The sequence below is a fragment of the Cynoglossus semilaevis genome, chromosome 8, assembly GCF_000523025.1.
Source record: "Cynoglossus semilaevis isolate Cse_v1.0 chromosome 8, Cse_v1.0, whole genome shotgun sequence".
Classification (NCBI taxonomy): Eukaryota; Metazoa; Chordata; class Actinopteri; order Pleuronectiformes; family Cynoglossidae; genus Cynoglossus; species Cynoglossus semilaevis.
Window position 1 is genome coordinate 3,718,813 of NC_024314.1, and position 23,913 is coordinate 3,742,725.

Genomic DNA, 23,913 nt, shown 5'->3' on the forward strand with positions numbered 1-23,913 from the left:
CTCCATCTGATCCTATCTCTTATTCTAGATATATACGTATTACTTTGTTATACATGCATTAGTTACACTTGTTGTATCTTGAGGCTCCTCATGTTTCATATGTTGAACTCATCTTATTTCTGTATGTCTGATCGTACACCACCATTCCAGCCTATTGCCTTCCTGGAACCTATGGACTCATTTCAACTCAGGTCAATGTCATTAGTAACATCAGGCTGCACAGGAGAGCGTGCACCAACATCATCCTAGTGTCTGGTGAAAGGGTTGATTCAAGACCATTTTGAAGACAGACACTGATGGTCATAGTGATGTTGTAGAGACAAGGTAGTGGATGTGACATAAGCAGAGATGGAGAGCAACCCCCACAGTGCCGTCACACAATCATCAGAAGTGTTGAAATAATGAGAAGGAGAATGTGTTTATTTTGTCCACAGTCTAATCCTGGACTTTGAAGATGAGCAGCATCAACCCAGAGTGTAAAAACGGATCCCCGCTTCTGCTCACAGCGGCTCTGCAGGCCATGACTAACCTTCTTCAATTCTTGTTAGCAGGGGAAAAAAAATTCATGCAGCGTAGAATAATGACAACGCCACAAGGCCTGAACTGTAACACATATTATGATCCCTTAAAAGACACCGTGAACATTGTCACGATCAATTCCTGCCACTTGTAGCCCCTCCTGGCCCCCACTCTTATATCAACACAAACCATCACCAGACACACATATTTTTCCTGCTTTCTCAACCAGAACCAGATTAAAAACAAGAAAAAACATTCTCCTTCTTCCGAGTCCTGGGAGCAAACAGAGCATGTTCACTTGAGCGGAAGTTTCCTTTAAAAGCCTCTGTTCTGCACGCACACACACATACTGGTTAGTACTTCACATAAGGACAATGCATTCCCCAGCATCAGCTCCTCTTTAGCCAACTTTAGCCATCACACTAATCCTAAACCTATGCTGATTCTCGATTCTGAACTCCAAATGGAATTAAAAGAAATCCCAACAATTACAATATTACAATTACAACCACATGCTGACACATTTGTGTTTTGTGAATCTTCTTGAGACCTTTATTCTGGACTGCAAATGACAAATATCTGCCCAATCCTTATCTCTAATATGACCCTAATTCTAATCCTAACTTCAAGATAAATCTCAAAGTACTTTCTCACACAAAATGTAGCAAGGTGTGTATAGCAGTAGTATATTTCCAATACTTGTGTCCCCACATGTATAGCTTTTTTTTTAGAGCTTTCTCTCTTTCCCACATACACACAAATATTAAAAGGATCACAGGACGCTCAAAATGTATTTCTTGTTCGCCTGTGTCTTCAGGGACAGTCTACAAATGGCCGTGTGATCCTGAGCGAAGCCAATGAAACAGGCTTCTCCATGCAGCAGCTCCACATCTGTGTACATTTCTCTGTTGGCTCTGACTTTACTGTCGTGTGCATAAAAACCTTTTCTACTGTATACACAAACGCTCTGTGACATTCCAGCTGTTCTTTGTGTTACCAACATACCAACATTGGGAATAAATAATAAGAAATCATATTGAATAACATTGGTTTTGGTTTCTGTGGTTGAAAAGACAGAATGATATTTCACATCCAGCAGCCGTACACGTGGCCCATGTGTGAAGTAAAGGCTCTAATGTGGGTAAAGGGATGCTTGTTGTTTGACCATATCCCTACTTTGTACCACTGAAACCCATAGGAGCTAATGTGGCCAACATGGACATTCTAGGACTGATGAGCTAGAACTAGAGCTACTTTTTGACCAAATAAAAAATGTGAGAGCTACTCATGTTGTGTAGCATTCCTTTTCATAGCTCATTTTGACCAAACAGACTCAAAAAAGCTTTCTTTGCTTGGACATTTAAAATATGTTACTATCCACATGTCACACTGTGTATGAATAGATGATGAAGATCATCAAAGTCTTCTGTTACAAAAGAAAATCCAGTGGTGTTTGATGACCAATCATTTCTCTGGCAGCTAAAAGAATAACTCAGGAGGGAATTTGAAATATTATCCACACAGACCTTTTTACACTTGGAAGTCTACAAAATACTACTTAAGAAGAATATCTTTGAGAGAAGAGAAATCAACTTTGGGCTGATTTCTCTAGGGCATTTGAAGTGACGTGTTCATTAGAATAATTATTTTGTGGAATTCATCAGATTAAAATGTTTAAAGAAGGGAGAGAAAGGTGTACTTAAACACATTTTTTAAATGTAACTATTTCACCATCCATCCATTTATTGTTGCTTTTATACATAATTAATACACAGTTCAAACTGCCATCTCAACACCCAACAGGTGTTTATGGAGACATCAACTACAGGTCGGACGCTGGGCCTGTGTCAGAGCAGCCTCACTGAGATAGTCCATGGCTGTAGGAACTGTAGACTGATGTTATAATATTGTTGAAGCCAAGGCTTCACTGTAGATTAGAAATCAACTCTCAACACACTCTACGAGCCACAGTAATGACTGAAACCACCAACTCTACGAAGCTTTTACTGTGTCGTTTTACTGTTGCATATTTTCTTTGACTTGATTTTCCCTTAATATTAACTCCATAATTTGGATTAGTCACAAATAAAAACTGGTGTGAAACACATTCATCGGCCTGTCTTTATTAGTCTTTCTGCTGTTCAAGGAAAGCGCAAAATTGATCATATAGAGGACTTTTGCCTTTATTAACTTAATTAACCAGCATTAATTATCCATTAATTTCAATCAGGATTAACCATGATTAATACTGATACTCAACAGCCGTGGCTTATAGTTTAGTTTTTTTGTCTTCTAAATGAGTGGTTATCATTTGAACTGTAGAAATGAAAAGGTGAACAAAACCATGGTGTCACATTTGTTTTTTAACATTTTCAACCAAATTGTGTAAACCTTACATGAAACTTTCTTCACAAACACAAGCATCATCTTCACTTTGATCACAAATCAAAAGCTACTAATCCCTGCTCACAGTTACACAGGCTGCCAGGTTACATTTGATGAACAACATTAATAATAATAACAACAACAACAATAATAATACACATCACATCGGGGTGAGAGATTTGGGTTATTTAAATAATATCACTTTTTTTTCTTCCTTTTCTTTCACAGGGTTTATAAAGATAACAATAAAAACATGAATGAAGAGGTTTGATTTACAATTCTAATACAAACAGCAGTTCATAAAAAAGCACAGGTGTGAGGTGAACTGGCTCTGAGTATTAAGGAATGTGGAGTGTGCGTGAAAGTCACATGATTAATGTGCTCACATGTTTTACAGTGTGTGTGTGTGTGTGTGTAAGTTTTGGCCTGCTGTACTGGTTTATATATGTGATACTAAAATTCAACACCCCACTCTGACATTTGTATTTACAAGTAAACAAAGTTGTCACGCTTCTTGTGGGCCACATCAAGTCCACAGCGTGTCCCATTGTTGAGAGAGGAAATGAAAACCTCCTGGAACCATACTAAATATGCTCAGCATTCGGTTGGCTGGTAGAGATGAAGACAAGAGCAGCAACAGGAATAAGTCTCTTATCGTGAAAGGTTTGTTCCAGATATTATGACATTCGTGAATAGGTATTTATGTTTGCCAAAATGGTGATAAAATGTCGATTGTTGAGTGAATTCATTGTAAAGTGATTAACTCACCGGACCAGACGCACACAGATTATTATCACCTCCTAATAAATAAAGCCATTCTGTTGTTCCAGGCCATGACCTTCGTTTGTTTGGGTCTCACTGGTCTCCTCAGTATTAGCTTTAGGGCTGTACAGGCAGCTGTTATCAGTTAAAATGTGGGATGAAGTCAATGTCCACCATCTGCTTAATTACAGCTGAAGACCAGCTGGTGGTCATCACGGACAGATATTTCAGTTTATGAAGTGGTGGGGACAGAACAGAGCTAAATGAGGGGACAGAATGGATTTCCAGTGGTCAGGTGTTGAAGAAGAAGTGTTATGTCAGGTTAACATAAATGGCCATGTGACCATGTGCTATGTTGCATTTCAGGGCTATTTATTAGAAATGCAATTGGACCAGGTTTTCAAACTACAAGTCAGTTGGGCCGGACTCTTTTGTTGGCAAATCAACAGAAAGTAGCAAAAAAATCTGGACCCAAACATATGAATGTGATGATGAAACAGAATGTTTTCCATATCTTATCACGATCACTGCAAATATAAAACTAATTATTTGTCGCAAAATAAACCAGCACTGGTCAGTGTTTAATTTTACATTGATTTGAAGATGGATATTCTGCTGCGGAGCATACTGTTGACACTTCTCCTCACACAAGTGATTCATTGCAGATCGCATGTTGCTAGGCTACGGAGAGAGCTGCATTCATGGTCTGTTCTTATGAGGAAGGAAATCATGTTGAGTTGAACTTGTAATAACATTTTGAGCATAGTTAGAGGTGAAAAAGCACGGCCTAATATCTCACCATGTTAGTTTTCATGACAGCACGTCGGGCCGAGATCATTTATCCACACTTACTTATTCATCAAGGCTATTCTCACCGTCCTCCTTTAATCACGGTGCTTGAGTGGAAAGTTGTCATCAGAACATCTTGGTTCTGGCTGCTCACATTAACATACTGCAGAGATATGAGAAACATACCAATCTTTCATTTTAAGTTTAAAAAAAAAAAAAAAACCCTTTCATTTTAAGTTTAAAAAAAAACAAAAAACCACCAACCCTTTATGTGCTTGACTTTTAATGAGGTCCCTGGATATATCCACAGAGCACATAATAATTTGGAACAAAATCTCTTCAGGTTGAATGTGTGGAATGTGTTCAAAATTAACCTTGAGAAAAGTAGAAGAAAGAACATCACCAAAACTTAACACAAAACACTCGAACAATATCATTAAAACAAAACCATCATTTTTTTTTTCTTTAAATAATTCCCTGCCCTTTGCAGTTTCAGAGTCCAGTACCTGCTGGAGTCCAGAGTCCAGTCCAGTCAAGTTCAGTGCAGTCCAGTGGCATAAGCACAAATAAAAAAGCAGGTGCAAGCAGGAAAACCACACAGGATGGCTGTAGCAAGCAGAAGTGAAAGAACATGTAGTTATGGGGTGCTGTACATTCAAATCCAAACTCCAGTGGCGGCTTGGTCACATGCACCTTCTGAACCACTGACCTCTCCTCTAATACAACCTGCAGCGTCCTCATGTGTAATGTCTCTCCTGAGATTTTAACATAATGAACCACTTTCTTTCCTTCCTTTCTTCCTCCCTGGCTCTCCAGTTCTCTCCATCTCGTAAAGTGTTTCAGTGTAATCCAGTGATTTGGCAGGAAACGATGACAACCACAGAGAGAGGTTTTATCCCGAAGTATGGATGAAGGACAAACGCTGGCGTCCCCTCTCATAGGGACGTGGACTGCTTGATGCTGTGGAAGCTGACCCGCGACGGTGATGTAGGGATGGACATAGCCTGGGTCATCCTGGCTCGGATGGAGTGCTGCTCCTGCCATCTGTGGAAGCGCTTCCTCACAGCTGAACGCACCTAGAAAAAAAAATTGAACTATGAAAAAACAAAATACCACCCAGCCTATTCAGCCAAACAGCTGGTGTTATAAGTTAAATGTTTCAGATGGTACACAGTACTTTACAGTCTGACCAACAGTATTTACACTCACACTTCTTCTGTGGTTGATTTAGAGCACAGGTGTCAAACTCAGGCCCGTGGGCCAAACCTGGCCCCTGGTGTAATTATATTTGGCCGGCGAGATCATATCAAATGTTTATTAGAGCTGGCCCACCATTATACAGCCACTATATAGTGGCAGGATTTGTAGTATTAGCAGTGTATGCACAGCATTACAGCACATACATTTTTGGTTGTTCTTTTGTTGGCACATTAAAAAAGAACTGATGTGTGTCTTATTTCAAATTTAATTGAATTTATGATATTAATTAAACTAGAGTTTGTTTCCATGTGAAAAAAATCTACATTATATATCTGGAGAGAAGGGAAGACATGCACAATTGCAGTCAATTTTTCAATAAATATTGAGTGTGACAGCCCTGGTTTAGTGTGTGCAGTTAATCTGATCCTCTATGTTTTTTCTGACGGAGAAAACCCACACAGGGAGGACATTCACAACATCACACATCAAGACCAGGAATCAAACCAGTAAAACAGGTGACCTTTTTGCTCCAAGGCAAACCACTAACAAGAGAAAGCATTTAAAAAGATGACGAAGAAGATAAATGCCACATAAAGTTATTAATTGAAATTTATAAAAAAGCTCTGTAAAAAAAATCAAAAATACTAAGTCAATATTATGTGACTGTGACATAAAACAAATCCTGTCCTGCGTAAAAATGAACAGAATAATACAAATATGTCCAAACCTCCATAAGTGATTCATTCAAATATAGTGCAGTTTTGTGAAACCAAAACAATGGAAGACCTAAAAACAAATTCACTGCCTTGCCCAAAATAAAAATGATTTTGGAACAGTTATTTAATAAAAGATGGAAAAAACTTTTTGAAAAAGCTCAAGCTCAGTAGCAGTAGCCATTATTGGTGTAATTATTGCAGGATAATTACATTAGTTACATTTAAATGGTAGATTAAAACATTGGGTGACACATGATTCGAACCTGTAATTACCCTTGTGCGTGACTTGGACTTGTAAAGGTATTACGTTTTTTTCTTTTTAGAGTTTTGACTAAAGTCCTTCTTATTTTTAACCTGAGTATTTAACATCAGCATTTGAAAAAACTGTCCTTTACCTTTCACTCTGCATTATACACACATATACATTTTTTCATCCGGGCAGAAAAAGTGTCTCAGTATTAAAAGATCTGTGTGACGTAGAAGTGAATTTACAGCCTGCGTCCGTTAACTTAATGTGTTGCGTAAACAGAGTCCACAGCAACTTAAGGCCACACATCATTTTTCAAGAGTTCCCTCCATGCTTTGCATCCCAAAATCAATGTGTCCCAGGTGTCCCACTTTCCCTCCTCCATCTGTCTGCACTAATGACAGTAGAGTTCTGGACCAAGTGCTTTAATCTAAACTGATGATCCTGGTACAGAAAAACAGCAGAACCTCATTTAAACACTGTAACGTTTTACAGCTGAGTTCATCAACGCTCTTGGCTTCTGTCTCCTGTCTCACTGTGAGATTATTTAATCCTTTTACTAATGCTTAAGTGGTGAATGTTTGGCTTCCGTCGGGTATCCTCTCTTCATCTGCCTACATTTTCTCTCTCTTAGCTTTTCCGGCTGCAACTAAACACAGAGTCGATATTCTCTGTGAGCTACAGACACTAAGTTAAGCTCCCATTTCCAGCCCCAGGAACAAGGCTGATGACGAGATATTCCAGGCTCAGAAACATGGAGTGGGACGATCCCCGGTGGACAGGAGGCGGCAGCTGTTGTTACACCCTAAACACTGCTGGAAGGAATACCTGGTAAGATGATCAACCACTGACGCCTAACTATGCATAAATGGTAAATGCGTTTGCCTTACAGCAGGAAAATCGATGGTTTGATTCCCAGGTGGTAATTGATGGTCTTTCTGGATGAACCTTCCCTGTGTGCGTGGGGGTTTCTCCGCCCACAGTTCAAAGTTTCCGTTATTGGACACTTTAGTTCTCAGTGTTAGGTGTGATTGGTCGTTTGTCCCAGTATGCAGCCCAATGACAGACTGAACTGTCCACAGTGTACTTTGGGGTTGGCTCACGTATCCTCTGGGTCTTCATAGGGATTAAACTAAATATGATGAACATCTGATGGATGACCCCGTGGATGTGGCACTCAGTATCTCCCACCGATGAAGAACATGATGTTGTGCATTTTGAATGCTAAAAAAAGGTCAAGTGATGATCAGTGTATTTACTCCTTCATCCTGGCTCAGGTGGCACCATGTAAGGATCCATTCAGTGACAGCAGCACGTATTTGATAAGATGGAGTTAAGGCCTAAGTGGTATTGATCCCCAGAGTTGGAGAGCGTGACTCTAAAAGCTGATCACTCCATCTAATCATTCGAAAGCCCTGAAAATCCATTTCCTTAATCTGCCTCCCAGGTTGAGACAACACAAAATATCCCCCGAAGAGTGAAAAGTTGGTTCACATTGTGAAAAGACTCCTTTTCTAATTGCTTGTTTTTAAAGTTGAATTAATTCATGAGGTGTCTAATTGATGTCGACCGCAGCATCTGCTTCACATCTGTTTACGATGAATTATGTCGACTCTCAGATTCATCATGGAAGCACTGTCTGTTTTCCGTTATTACCGCGGGACTAAGTGATTTATTGAGTTGTTTAAAAATCTATTTTTGTCTGTTCACATGATGAACAACAACAACTGGCCAGTGACAAACTGTTGATCACTGCTGTTATTGACGTCTTCAATTAATACCTCCAAATATTCACCCAGGGTGTGGCAGGGGTAAAAAAAGAAGCAGATGAACTGCCAGTCTGTTAATCCCCTGATTTAGATCATTTACCCTAATTAAAACAGTTCTAGATACACCTACTAATTTCTGTGAGCATAATACTTAAGCAAGTGAAATGCTGTGACATATTACTATAAAGGAGAGACTAAGAGAGCGAGAGATTAAGGAAGCTCAGGAAAAAGAGGAAGTTCAGAACAGAAGAGCTGCATGTTTATAAACTAAGATCCAGAAGTCAAATTATTGATCGTATCTACAGTGACCCTAGGCCATTTAATTAGGAACAATTTTGCCACGCATAAATAGGGGCCGCACTGGTGTCAAACCGTCATGGAAGCCGCTCGACGACCTCCCAGCAGTGGACAAACCCCAGAGGCAACCAGCGCCATCTCTTGACCGTATGAAGACTTGCACTGATCATATACTTTGAAGACTTGTCATTCTGATCCTATCTACATGCTGTATGTCTACACACAGCTTCATAGGTTCTTTGTTGCACAATCTCGAAGTCAAACGAGTGCAGGGCCACATCAGAGTCAAATACAGAAAGAAAAGATAAACGGATAGGCTTGGATTTAATATAAATATGACTACTACAATTATGCAAACAGCAAGAACACATCTTTGTATTTATCTGTAAATGACCATCTAAAGAACACATGTCAAACTTAAGGCACACACGCCAAATCCAGGCTGTCTGTGGCCGTCCAGAGCATATCGTTTGGATTCCTTAAGATAAAAGTCTATAGTAAAGAGTCGTGGGATAGAAGTGAAAACCCCTGCCCCTACCTTATAAAGTCAACACAATTGTAATGCACTACAGTCTGGGTCTTCCCTCTATCTATCACACACACAATACATCTATAATTTGCAGCTTGCATTTAAGTCTTACAGTCACAAGTCACTATTAAAAATGTATGAACCTCCAGCCTCACGGGGAATTAGTCCGCAGTTAGATCTTTACAACAACCACAAGTCACCGACATGTTTCTGTTTTCAACTCTTTCTGTTCTTTTATTACTATTTTTTTCTGACATATTAATCTAAATTCTACCTTTCAAAAACAGTTATTAATGAATTGTTCTAATAACAACAAAGACAATGGGGTGTGTTATCATCACACATTAAAGATTAAGGGGCATTTCTCTATGTGCATATTAAAATACCTCGGTTATTCTCGCCTGGTTTCACCCCTCATTTCTCCATGAAACCAAACGAAGGCTGACGCTGTCATGAAGCGTAGAATGTGATGTCACTTACGGCGGCACATGACAAGTCTTAATTGTGCCCTAAAAACATGGCGCTGTGGGCTTTTATCACTCACTTCCCCACAATAACTCAGAGCAACAGCCACCAAAACCGTGAAGGGAGAGAGGAAATGTAAATGAAGAAACACACACACACATAAATCAATGAGCGGATGCAATGCTGCTTACCTCACTGTTCAGGAAGCAGTAAAATACCGACACGAAGAAGCCCTGTGTTTGAGGAGGACAGAGATAAGAAGAACAAGAGCAGGGTTGAACAATAGGGGGCAAAAAAACATTAAAACAAAGTCTAGCGCTGTTAAATCACATTCACACTGCTCTGGTCAAACACCACAGAAGACTTAAATAACAGTTCGGTCAGTTCTGTGACAATGACGACTGGGTCGAAGTGTCACGCAAATGACTGCACATTCCAAACATTTAGTTTAGTGTGTGAAACAGACAACAAAGCATTTGAAGTCAGGGGCTGACATCAGTAGTCTCACTGCAGTGGGGGTACACACATTTATTTTCACTGATTCCACACAAACACAGACGACCGCACATTTGACTGTTCAGAGATTAAATCGTACCTGAAAGGATTCCAGAAAGGAGTTGAAGTATATGAAGACGATCTGAGAGACCTTGTCCTCTCCGGGGTTGACAAAAAACAGCATGTAGGTGATTCCCAAGAGAGGCAGGAGGACCAGTGTGGCCTTGACAGCTTTCCTGTAGTGATCAACCATGACAGAGAAACCACTGTCTCACACACTCCACCAACCCAGTCCAACACGTGAATGATTTAAAGCCTTCAAAGTGGGCGTGGGCGTGGGCCTCACCTGTACTGGATCGTCTCTGATGTGGTGGAGGCCCGCAGCTTGGTCATCAGGATTCTCACGATGTTAAAGAGGAAAATGAAATTTATCTGCAGAAGAGAGAAAAAGCCAAAAAAAAAAAAAAGATGTGTGTGAGGCTGTTTATAAAGACTTTACAGATGTGTAAATGTTGGAGTGGTTGAAGAAGACAACAGAGGCAGCAGCCTGTATATGCTGCATACAGGGTATGACCAGAGAGTGGAGGAAATGAAATCCTCACTCCCACACAGCCTGTACATGCTGCATACAGGGTATGACCAGAGAGTGGCTGTAACCAACTAACAATAATAATAATAAAATACAAATAAAACAATATACATTAAATATAAAACAAAATAGACATTCAAATATAAGTTGTATAATCCATTCCTTATTTAAAGATTAAATGAGTTCTTTTAGGCTATCATTTAGTCACAAAATGGCTATTTAGTCATGTTGTGGCTGATTCATTTATGTTACGTTATGCTACCCAGATTATGAACACCAGTTTTACTATTTCTGGCTAAAAGATAATTAAATTAAAGTTAGCCTGAAGATAAAAAAGATAACGTTGACAACTGGGCTTGCCCGTTAATGAGGTAAGTAAAGGTAAACTCTGCTCATAAGAGGACGCACAGTAAACACAGGGAATGCTGCGCTGAACTACAATATCCGACAAAACCCATCAATAAACTGCATCTTTCTCATTGACCATCAGGGCAGATCGCAGCAAAGGTCAGACGTTGCCAAATCCATTTCCATTGTGGCGTGGTAGCTTATGGATTTGCAGAAGTCAGAAATAAAGCCACTTGGCTGGACCCGCATGAGCACTTGTACGGTGGTGTTTATTAAAATGGAGACCCACAAACACACACACACACACACACTGTCAGGTAACACACTGCATTATCATACATCTGCATGTGCACAGGCTTGTGTGTGGCATAAACAAGTGGTGAACAGTGAAATAAATCTTAATATATGCAGCTGGCTGTTTGTCGTCTCCTAATGGAAGAGGAAAGGGTTGGTAATCAGACGACCCAGGTTCAAATCCTTCTGTGTTGCACTGATTCCCTTGCTCCCCGGGTGCTTTCGTTCATTACTGCCCCTGAGAACTACAGATTTTGTTGTCTGTTTATGTTCAATGACAATAAATGTGATACTTCTTCTATTGGACAGTGATTTACTGTGATTTGATGTATGCAAATATTTGTTTTTAATTCAACCCCAGGGCTTTTTGGTTGTTTCGACTCATTCTCTGACTTAATTAGATGCAAGTTTGATTGTCCATGACTCAGTGCTTTTCACTCAGTGTGCGTTGACGCCACAACCATGTCCTCATGGGATTGATAAAGTACTGCCCTGAGCAGGGAATCTGTTCTCAACCCAGAACAAAGCTGAGTCCTGCTGACTGAAGCAGAGCAGATTTATGACAAGAAAAGAGTCGAAAAGAAAAACAAAGATGTCTGTACTGTACACATACTTGTGGCCGGCTATTTATAACATCTAATAATGAAAAGACAACAGTGTATTTTAATTCAGACTGAAATAACACCACACAACAATCTCATAATCCCTGGACGGGGCCTGACATTGAAGTAAAAATATACTGCAAGAATACATAGAAATAATGATTATTTACAGTTTGGTTGTTTAACTGGACCTTTGATTAATGGATAAAACAAATTTGTTTTCAATTATAAACATAGTTCTGTATAAATATTTAGTCTTTTACATCTGGGTTCATTTACAGTATGTTTGGCTAACGTATATGTGATTTTCCTTTTTTTCTGAACACTCTTTATTAAGTTTTCTTTAGTTTGTAGTGACTTTGTAGCTATTGTTTCTGTGTTTGGCTTCATGTGAAGTATTAAGGGCTAAAAGTTTGCTAATTTAAAGTTTGGTTTTGCATCATATTTGCACAATATTTTAAATGACTAAATCTATTTTGTGTGTAACAGGAGAACAAAAATAGCTGCATGGACACATTCCAGGGCCAGATGACCTGACCTTGGCCTGAACAGATGCATGGCAATGTTTCAAGAAACCATTTATTCAACTCCTGGGTTCTTACACGACCAACACATTAGCACTAATGATAATGTGTTTAAATGACATCCTGCATTTATTCATTATGGCTGGGAATTAATTCACCAGCAAAGTTTAAAAGCCCTGGCTGGCAAAATCCTTCACTGCCACTGTACGCTGAAGTGGAATCCTATGAATATGCTGGTGACCTGATGATGATCGAGAAGGAGGAGTGCAGAGCAACCAAGAAACCAAGGTGTTCAGGGCAGCATGTTTTTTACCAGAGCACAGCTGTGTGCTGTGGGAAAAAGAACAGCAGCAGTAAAAGAAACATGACATTTCGATTGAAAAACTCGTTGTTTTTGACCACAGTAAACGAGTGAGCGTACTGTGTACAGAGGAAGGACCACATCGCCACAGAAAGAGGAACACCCGCAGAAGTAGAGCTGCTTAAAATCTGAGCGCACGCTTTTGGGAGCTTAGCCAAGACAGATCCACTGTTGTCCGGATGACTAAAGCCTGTACAAGGAGCAGGCAAATCTGCAAAATCTGCAGGATCACTCACATAAGCCCAGCCTAAGGGCTGACAGAGCGGCATCAAGAAGATGGTGAGCAGGGAGGTACAACGCGGCTTTACTGCAAATACTGAATGGTTCTCAGATGGCACATATACTACAGTACTTGTCCTTGTTTCAAGAAAAAAGACGGGATTTACTTTGTTATCTGCTGTACATTTGAATCCCCAAGAATAGATGCATTTCAGGCCGGAGTGAGAGCTCTGAGACAGAAAGAAAACCTGAGCTTAGTGTAAAATTTCAGTTTGATTTGACAGGGCGGCACTGATATACAGTATATATATATATATATATATATATATATATATATATAAATGTATATATTTTTTAAAATTGTATGTTGCATTTAAAACAACATGCAGATTCACACTACATTGTTTTAACTTTAAAATATATGCAAAAAATAAAAACATTTAAGTAGTTATTCAATCAACCAGCAGTATCTGCTGTACCTCTACGGACCCCTTAGGGAATTGCAGACCCTGTATTTATGACCATTTATTTATTATTTATTTATTTATGTCATTTGGAAATGAGTGAACACACCCTGGTCTCAAATTGAGGAGGACAAATTAAACCTTGTGCTATTGAACTGGCAGAACCAGGGTGATTTAAATCTCATCACACTGCTGGGTTAAGTGTTACATCCTCACTGTGGCTGTAATGGAAATTGGGTTGATGTTTCCATCATTCCATGCCTGCCAGTGTGCTAAAGACATAATGAGGTTTGATTGTAAGAGCAGGCACTGATGCAGAAAGACACAGAGAGTGAGAGAAAAAAAAAAGAAGCTCAGTAGCTTCAAGGGCAACTGGACTGGTATAACAAGGTTGCACACGGCCCGTGTCAAATTCTGTTGTTCTGAGGCTGAATACCAGAATTTTCCCAGCAGTTCAGTTAGAACTGAAGAAGCCTGAAGAGCTGAAACGTCTCGAAGAAACTACAGTAAAACAGTCCGGTTGGTCTTGATGTAACGGCTTTGGATGGATGACCTGGATGACTAAGAACTTACCACCAACACAAGGATCATGGGACCTTGGTAGATGTAGTCTGTGTACACACCGGCTCGCTTCCCAAACCAGCATCTGAAACAAAGGAAATGAGTCACACTCCTCGTCTCTAACTATAAACTGCTTCCTTCTTATTTCAAAGACCCATAAATCGAGCTGTATAGAATAATTATACACTTGACCCAACACCTCTGCTAAGAGCTCATATGGACCATGATTAACCATGTTGTAATTAAAAACCTTTAGGTCTTTAACCACAATAGATTCTTGAAATTGCATTTCCAAAAACATAAGTGGAAAGTATAATGAGCAATGTTGATAGGAGCTGACACTAGGTGTCTTCAGGCAAAGGTGAAGAACACCCTGGACAAAACACCACTATTAATCACCATTCATCATTATTTACAGAAATGACCATGCAGTTTATTTTCTGTATGTTGCTGGGGCACAGCAGGAAGATGCATGTGTTTCATCTGTTTTCATTTGTGAGTCATCCAATTCATGGTATTCTTATTATGGAAAGAAAAAGTGTCAAGAAAAAGTATAAATAACAATTCTTGCTCTATAGACTGGTGTATATTAGTCATTACTGCATCATGATGGGGGCGGAAAGAAGTTCTTTCAAAACTTTGGTGAAGTCATTATCATCCTCAACCATGTTAATCAAACTACAGTCCTTGTAATCCTCAGCTCAATGCATGTCAAAAATGTCAAATACGACATTAGAATCAGACAGTATTCTGTCGCAGTACTTACTTCTCATTGTCGTAGTACAACTTTCCAATGGCCCAAGCTACGATGATAGGGAACGGTATACCTGTGACAGAAACACAGACAGAATTGACGTTGTGTTTTCTTGGAATTCTTCTCATTCTAAGTCATAACAACATTGTTGGTCTTTCTTAATATTCAGTGTTGCACTGTTGCTGCCAAGTTCTGTCAAAACCATGGCTGCCGTCGTGCTGCCTGTCCAAGACATGACTCCCTGAGCATGAGTTTGTGAATGAATGGAAAGCTGGACTTCATTGGACCATAAATAAACCGACTATAATAAACTGATCCTCTGATCGAGTGACTTGTGAGTGTGTAATAATAAGGCCGACACACTCGCATAACCATTAAATGACACAAACAGAAGCGTGACGACCTCCGCTGACACACACACACACAGCCATGCAACTTTCCACTTCATTAGCAATACGCTGTTAAACCTCAGGAAATCCAGTCTTCTCTCACGACCCCAAGATCAGCTGAGAAAAAAAAAGTAATTTTCTCCAACTGCTTTCAAATTATATCCACTCTGCACCACTTTAGAAGACATTTCAGCTCCCTGGGCCTCAGAATTGGAGCTAAGTGAAGCAAATAAAACATGAACGTTCTAATTTTTTTTTTCCTTATTTTTCTCAGTCCCCAGAAATGTGCTGCTGCTGTTGCCATCTCTTCTTCACACTTCCCTGAGGGGAAATATAATCCAGCTGGCACAATACACCTAATCTCTACAGCACATAGTTCAGTTTGACAGTGTGAAATGGGGCGTTAGTGGTCCCCACACCAAAACATTTCCAAGCTGCCACACGTAATCCTGCCGTCTCCATCAACTCTAACACTGGTATTGTTGGGTGAAACTGTCTCTGACCTTCAGTCTGTCTTTATTTAGGAATTTATGAGAAAAAATATGGCCCTCATTCTCTGGCTAATTAACATTTAGAAACTAATGACGAGCTGTAGTTAATTCACCCTAACATGCGCCTTAATTAAAACAATTTAAGGGTTGACACCATATGAAAAACCCTTTGGAAATGCCTCATTTGATTGTCTTCCTGGTGTTTACCTCATTACTGGAGACCTTTCCTCTGAAGTGTGTGACCAGTGGTTTGTCCAAAAAGCTCATAAATACACACTCGCACATAACCACTGGTCCTCTACCAACACTGAGGCACACCATTGTGTTTGGGCCAGAATCAATGTCCCAGCTTGCCTGTCAGTTTTTTTTATTTCCTTGTGCACCCAGGAAACTACACCAAAGTCTAAAGGATTATTTGACAAATCAGCGCAGCAGCTGATTTGGCTTTTGGCTAAAAGAATAGTTGGACAGTTATTCACTGATAGTAACAAAAAAAAAATCAATTTTTCCAGTAACAAGCTCAAAATTAAGTTTTTTCTTTAAACAAAGGCTGTAACATGCGACATGTCCAAAACAATTTTGGCTTTCTTTATTGTTTTACTTGAAATGGAGCAAACTCATATCTCATTTTTTATTTATTTATTACTACTTGTAATGCACTGCAATGCACAGCTGCTAGTAAAGGCAGTACATTTTGTGGCAAAGGGGTTATGTTTGGGCCATAATATCCAAAAAAAAGGTTTGTTACATTTTTAAAATAACCGTAGTTCAACTGTAAATCAGTCTGGTCCTACAATCTGTCTCATTACATTTATAAACGCTGGCTTAGACTCAATTTTCATATGAAGTGGAGAATCTTTAATCGTAGAAGACCATTTTTTTAAATAAGTGTAACTGTGCTAATAACACGACATGTAGAAAAAACAATATCTTAAATTTCCTTTGATAAGTCAAAATAAAGCTTTACATAAAAGGTAAAAAAAAATAAAAAAAATAAAAAACTGTTTCTCCAGACAGTTCCAGACAGAGACCTAGTCTGCCAAGACAAATCAAGGGCTCCTGCAAGGAGTCACATGACCAATGACGGGGCTTGATAACCTCCAGCCAGCTAACATTTCAAACCTGGGTATGAAATGTCATTTTGTGGTTAATGGAAATATTTTTGGGAGCAGACTCTTGTGTGTAGAGAACTATTTGCCTTCCACACTCCCGGCCCAGTGCTAGTGCTAATGTTGTTTGATGGTGCAAAGCTTGCAATTTAATCCAAACAAATAAAGCTCTCCTTCTCCTGCATTTGGAAGGTGAGTCAGCATTTATACCTCACACAGAAGTTGTCCTTTTATTCTGTTTTTCTTCTGACATTTTCTTATCAAAATGGTATTACATTTTGTGGAACACAGATAATCTCATTTTGTAACTTTTGGAGTGTACTCACACCAGCCGATGCAGATGAACATCCATTTGCGCAGCTTGTCTGTGGAGTAGGTGAGGACGATGGCGGTGTGAAGGTAACAGCCCTCGCCGAACATCCAAAAGAAGTTGGTGGAGTGGAAATAGTTGAAGGAGGCGGTGACGAGGCGACACCAGATCTGATTTAAACAAAAAATTCTCTCTGTTAATTAGTGACTCTCATAATTATCACCATGTATGACCATGTAAACAGAGTGTTCTCACATGTTCTCACTGTAAAATTACATTCAAAATCTAAATTTAATGAACAAAATATATATTTTGCAGATACTAATGATAAAAAAAATAAAAGTACATTTAGTTAAGTTCTTGGATACACATTTGTAGATAAATACACCAAGACATTTTTGGGAATGAGAATTATTTTTTATCTTGGGTTTAAATGATTGAATGTAAAATTACTGCAGTATTTGGTCGTATTATACTGTATGAATGACAACGACTACCTTTTGTGAATTCTAACCTTTAGCATTGACTCCACTTCTCAGAAAACATTCTTCTTGTCGTTCTGCTTTAACATCAAGTCACTTTAACCTTTTTGACTCACGGCCCTATGACTCATTTCTGAGAAATTCAATTGCTCCATGTTTTCTTTGGGTAAAATTGATTTGTATGGAGGCAGGCAGTATTCATGCAGCTCTCTGATTCAGAGACTTTCACACCAGTAACAGTCAGGGACCAGGTGACGCTCAAATCTAATTTAATCATCACCTGCTGAAGGACACGAGAACGAGAGCCAGGGTCTGAACCAGTCACCCAGAAATGATAGAGTAAGACCCCATCTGCTGGCTCAGCAGCAGCAGCCTCAGCAGCAGCCCCAGCAGCAGCAGCAGCCTCCGCAGCAGCAGCAGCCTCCGCAGCAGCAGCAGCCTCCGCAGCAGCAGCAGCCTCAGCCTCAGCAGCAGCCCCAGCAGCAGCAGCAGCCTCAGCCTCAGCAGCAGCCCCAGCAGCAGCAGCAGCCGCAGCAGCAGCCTCAGCCTCAGCAGCAGCCTCCGCAGCAGCAGCAGCCTCAGCCTCAGCAGCAGCCCCAGCAGCAGCAGCCCCACCAGCAGCAGCCTCAGCAGCAGCAGTACAGTAGACATAGTACTGGTGACAGTACTGAGAGCAGTATTTGCAGCAGTAGGTGTAGTAGTAGTAGTAGTAGTAGTAGTACGGTAGTAGAAATTATACAAGGAGGTAGTGGTATTAGTATTACTAATAGCATTGTTTCGTATGAATAAAGCAGAAAGAGTACTAGTAGTCCCAGTGGTATTTATTAATGTTAGTAGGAGTCAAAGAAGTACCAGTATGAGAAATTAGATGGAGAAATAGCAGAAGCTAGATGAAAAATAAAAGTAAATTACAATAGTAGTCATCCAAGTAGAGGGAGTAGTGTTATTAGAAATTACAGTCAATGTAGTCATATAAGTAGTGTCACCAATAGTTAAACATTTTATTTTTAGATTTGTAATTGCAGACAGAGCTTGTAAACATGGGAGCAGCAGCAGTATCAGCAGTAGTACTAGTAGTACTAGTAGTACTAGTAGAAGTAGAAGTAGTTGTTGTATGAGATTGGGGTCGCAGTAGTAGTAGCAACAGTAGTAGCATCTGAATTAACAGGAGTTTTTGAGAATGTAGCTTTGATAGTGGCATTAGTGAGAGCAGTAATAGCACAGTAGTGGTACAGACAATAATACTTCAATAGACTTCTGCCTATCTAATTGTATTAGAAATATTTCTGTAGTACGAATCGTAGTCGTGTACGTAAGTGTGGCTTCAGCATGACAGTACAGGAGTACAAACAGGAGTAATATTTGAAGAAGCAGCAGTAGTACTGATGGGCAAAAGTAGTAGTAGAAGCAGCAGTAGTAGTAAAACAAGTCATAAGAGTGGCAGTGTAGTACAGTGTAGTACACTCAGTTATTGTTTACATTCTGAATAACTGCAACTTAATGTCCTATTTTATGACTTCAATAAAATTTGTTTAAAACATTTCTCACTAAGACTCAATGAAATCCTCCATAACAACAGCTGCTGAATAAAGAGCTGAGTGTCCGTGCGTCATGATCCCACTGTTTTTTAAAATATGTAAAATATTCAGTGAGTCAACCTGAACTCAGCGACCAATACATACATTTGTCAGATTAAGTGAGAGCATGTGTGAGCATGGTGATAAGAGAATAGGACACTGAGAACAGTGGGGGGTGTCTGTGTGTTAATTAGTATGACCTTACCAGCTCCTGCATGCTGGAAACCCTGTTCTGGAATTTAAATGACACATGGGAAGGACATGTATCATATCTCATGGTGTTGAAGCAGCAGTTATTGGCTTCAGGACTCAACATGATGCAGCGTAGGGAGCCAACAGTTAGCTTTAAAAAAAAAGATTCGACCCAGAGTCCATTCAAGGTTCGAACACTGAAACTAGCATTTGTGGTAATGTTTCTTAATTGTTTAGCTAACTTATGTTGCAACCTGCTAATATCTTCTACTGATGTTAGCAAGAACAAATACATTACAAAACACCTTCTTTAAGAGGTTAAATAATAGACTTTAGTGTACAAATAGTTACACAAAACTAAATTACACCACTCTCCACTGCAGTGTTGTTCCCTGGTGATTTTTAATGGAACTAAACTGCTGGTACATGCAGAGACAATGTAGAAAAATAAATAAATAAAAATGAACTAAAGTTAGTGCTAGCACTAAAACAGTTCCAGGCACAGCAGTACCCACTAGCTAACGCAAGAACATAAAATGGTGCTAGGTTTGATTGCACCTTTAAAAAGAATGCCTGTGGTTTATAAACTAAAGTGATCAGTCAGTGTTACAGAAGTCGTGCATGGAAAAGTAAAAAAAAGTAAAACACTGTTATGAGAGAACTGATTCAACTACCTACCACGTTACTTTCCTGCACATCAACATTCATGGTCATTTGGACGATGAACCAAGTGGCATTGCGTAGGATGAAGGCAGTGATGAGGTTCCAGTGTATAATGTTCCTCAGGCAACGGATGCTCCTGTTAGAGAAAGCAGAGGACAGCATGCTGGGAGGTTTATGTCACTTTTTATAGACAGTTTCTCCTGCTGTGCTTGGGTAAAGAGTGTCTTTTCAAAGCGAGAGGAGAAGAACAAAAATGACATAAAAAGCCAATGCATGAACAAACACGTGGAGAATCTGAATAAAAGCATCTTTCCGCCGTTGAGTTTTGGTCTCTCTGCAGCATACCACACAAAGAGCTTCAACTCTGGCAGTTTATCATCCCTAAAGTAATCTAAGAAGAAGCTCCAAGAACCTGGGCATCTTTAACCCCTGACGTAACACTTTCTCTCTGCAGTTCCCGTCTTTTCCTGAGATGCTGGTGTATTTTTAATGCCATAAAATAACTGGGGCTGTAGATACAATTAAACACAAGCCCTGTGCCTGGGAGCAACCAGCCGGGTATAGAAGTGATAACTGAGGGCAGCGTGAACCTGGGTCACGCCGATGACAGTTTGTTGTCACCAGTTGACGGCATCATCAGCCACCGAGGGCTGCCTCCCTCCTTTGCACGCAATCAATGACATGATTTATATTTTAGCATTCATCAATTCTTAATGGGTGCCACTCTGTGTGGGCTTTGTGCTGACTGGGGACATGCACATGAGCTCCAGTGGTGACAGATCATCATCCTGTCTTCCCTTTTTATCAACAGGGAAGTAAAGAAAGCAAGAGCCTCATTAACACAACACCAGCCACATAGAAATGCTGTGAGAGAAAAGCTGAAGTTCTGAATTATTTTAATAAAACACAGAGGTGGGGAGGAGGCAAGTGGAAGTGGAGGGTTCGGGGGGGGGGCCTCAGGGTACGGAAAGCATAAATTCTTGTGGGGAATTTATTTGCTTTTGTACCAGAGCTTTCATTAGAATCACAACCAGGAGAAAGAAGCAGGGCGTTCTTTTTTCTCCTTCTTTCTTTCCAGCTGACTTCATTACCCTCTGTGACCTAAGCAGAATCCTGCTGGTGGGTCCAGTCTGATGTCTCTTAATTAACAGGAAACCTTAGCACTCCTAGAGACAAGGCTCTGTTTACAACTGAGAGATGCAAACAGAGCGTGATGATGAAACAATAACCCAGGATTAGAGTCCATCAACTGTTCAGGCATGTTATCATCAATAATGATCAGCCTTTCATGAGGATCAGTTCTTGCCTCGTCAGCTGTCATCAGATGTTTGTTTTTTCTATTCAGAACAATGCACTTCTTCTTCTCATCTTTCCGATCCCACATAAACCGCACAAATAAACCGTGTCCATGTACATCAAATATTCTTGATGACAGTCATTTTTGCTGTGTGTGTCTGTAATCACAGGAACAAAAGCAGCGACACAAGTGGACCACGTGGTTTACTAGTTCAGTTCCTGGTCTTTCTGTATGGAGTTTGTGTTCATGGCTTGGGGGAGGAGGGGGAGGTGGGGAACAAAGACTTTGACCTCCTAGTCCAAATGTGTTATATTTAAAAAAAAAAAAACCCAAAAAACATTATGACAGTGAAACAAATCACCAAAATTGAACGGCACCTGATAAATCCCATTTGAAGGTGTTTTATTGCCTGTGATGTCTAATTCACACTGACTTGTCCTCAGACTTTAGGGACAGGCACGGGGACACTCTTGTTTGCATTAATGCCATATGTCCCCAAGATACAAATCCCATCTTTTTATTGTGGATGATGTCCCAGGTACCAGTTGAATGATGTTTTTTATTTTGAACTCCATGCAGTTAGGTATAGTTATGAGTGCATTTTTTTGATGATTCATATTTTCCCATGGAGCCATGCTGACGCAAACACACGGCCCAGTCACATCTGTACCACCAGACACGTTCCAAAATCATTTTGTTCTTGCAAAAAATAAATGATGTCTTTGTGTTTAATCATACAGATGGCAGACTTTTTGTGAAAACACAGGAGACCCATCCAGTCATGAATGTTTTTGCCTGGTGTGAACAGATGTACTGTGGCAGCATCCTGGCAAGAGGGGGATTACATCACTCAAGGTGTTTTAGAACTACGTCTGATCAATATTCTTTATTCTAATGTTTTATACAACTATTGCTAAGTAGATGAATTGTGCTCCTGGAATGACCAATCTTATTACAAATGTTAAGGAGTTTGACCAGACACCAGACATATGCAGCTTTTTTGCTGTTGTGTTTTTCACCCATTTTTAATGCCCACAGGACAGTGTTTAGTTTTACTGTTGGCCTGAAAACTGAAAATGTCCTGCAGGCAAGACAAACAACCGAACTGTAGCTTGGCAAGTTAATAGTTGTTGTCTCTGTGAAGGTGACAGCTTTCAAGCTGAAATGTTAAATACCTATAATCTTCAAAATCCTATTCCTGGTAAAAAAAAAATCTTTAAAGTAGTGTACAGAAGACAATAGACTAAAACTTAGACAATAATATAGTATCGTTTTTTAATTTGAATGTTTAAGGTCTGATTGTTAGGACGCTGCTTTTTAAAGCACATCACACACATCCTGATGAATCATAGAGGTAGTTGGTGAATGATATCACAAGCAAGCAGGGTTAAAGGTGAGTGTTTGGATATCCAGTGTCAACTTTCTCTGGAACGACGTGTCCACCTTTAAATTTGTTAATATTGCCCTCACCCTGAACTAACGGAGAAGGTGAGGCAGGTGAAGGTGAATGGCTGCACAGAACATCACCACAACATTGCTTGGCTTCAGGTTTCGTCGTGCATCAAACAATGTGCATGTAGTGGACTGTGAAAGTAGAAGTATATTTTATGATTACATAAGATAAGTATACAGTCTAAACAAATATGTACACATGATTATTCTTAATTACAACCTGCTCACCATTTATTTACATGACCTGAATTTCAGTTGAGAGATCTCGTGAGGTGATCCTGATGTGTTGTTGTGTTAATGGACAAACAGGTGAAGAGAGTCATGACAGCCTAAGCAGTTCCAAGAGAAACTAAACCCAAACAAGACCAGCAAGTGTGGTGTAGGTGATAAAAAGCTGCAGGGGAGATTCAAGATAATTGGATACTCGGGCAGTGATCCACATATTGGAGGAATGGCTGTATAAGATTCCAAGTACGGAATCTGAGGTTTGTGTGTTGGAAAGCAAGTTCTGGGAACAAGCTGAGGTGATACGGAGAAACAGTTCCAAGCTCCAGGCCGTTAAGGCCTCCGAACAAGAGAGCAAAGAAAGACAAGAGAGACACACGGCTCTAGTTTTCTTATGACAAGGTGATGCTGATTACCAGCAAGTCACGTGTGTTTGTCAATTATTTCAAGGCTGATGGATCTACGCCTGACACCACTTCCTCCACATGTGTCACAGTGTCCTTGAACAGGTGATAAGTGGTGCCTCTTCTCGTCACTCACTGCTGGCCAAGTGTGAATGAGAGGTGATATTTGTGAACACTTCCGGATAAGAGGGCCACATATAGTCAGTTTCCATTATGAAATAATCCCATTCCTGGCAAAAACAGATCTGTCAAACACAGCACAACCACAGAGCACAATATTGTTAAATTACCCAAGAGAGTTCAGTGGGGTTTTTTTTGTGTGGAAACACTGAAGATATCACTGTAATAGAAATACCAAAATAAACCTTATAATATAGTGCAGACTTGTCCCTGTGTTGGAAATGAACTCCCCAACATCCTCCTATCAAAAATT

The 23,913-nt window shown here is 39.9% G+C and overlaps 1 protein-coding gene across 1 annotated transcript in view; it reads right to left on the bottom strand.

The window, feature by feature from the left end:
- Positions 1-4,694: 4,694 nt before the first annotated feature.
- LOC103381624 (corticotropin-releasing factor receptor 1) overlaps positions 4,695-23,913 on the bottom strand; it is a 54,618-nt gene continuing 35,399 nt past the window's right edge. Inside the window, exons 7-14 of the mRNA XM_008314078.3 lie at positions 20,118-20,238; positions 17,205-17,358; positions 14,902-14,962; positions 14,148-14,220; positions 10,520-10,605; positions 10,274-10,409; positions 9,870-9,911; positions 4,695-5,531 (exon numbers count right to left, since the gene is read on the bottom strand). Coding sequence (XP_008312300.1) covers positions 5,391-5,531; positions 9,870-9,911; positions 10,274-10,409; positions 10,520-10,605; positions 14,148-14,220; positions 14,902-14,962; positions 17,205-17,358; positions 20,118-20,238 — 814 coding nt within the window. The 3' untranslated portion in view covers positions 4,695-5,390. The remainder of the gene's footprint in view (positions 5,532-9,869; positions 9,912-10,273; positions 10,410-10,519; positions 10,606-14,147; positions 14,221-14,901; positions 14,963-17,204; positions 17,359-20,117; positions 20,239-23,913) is intronic.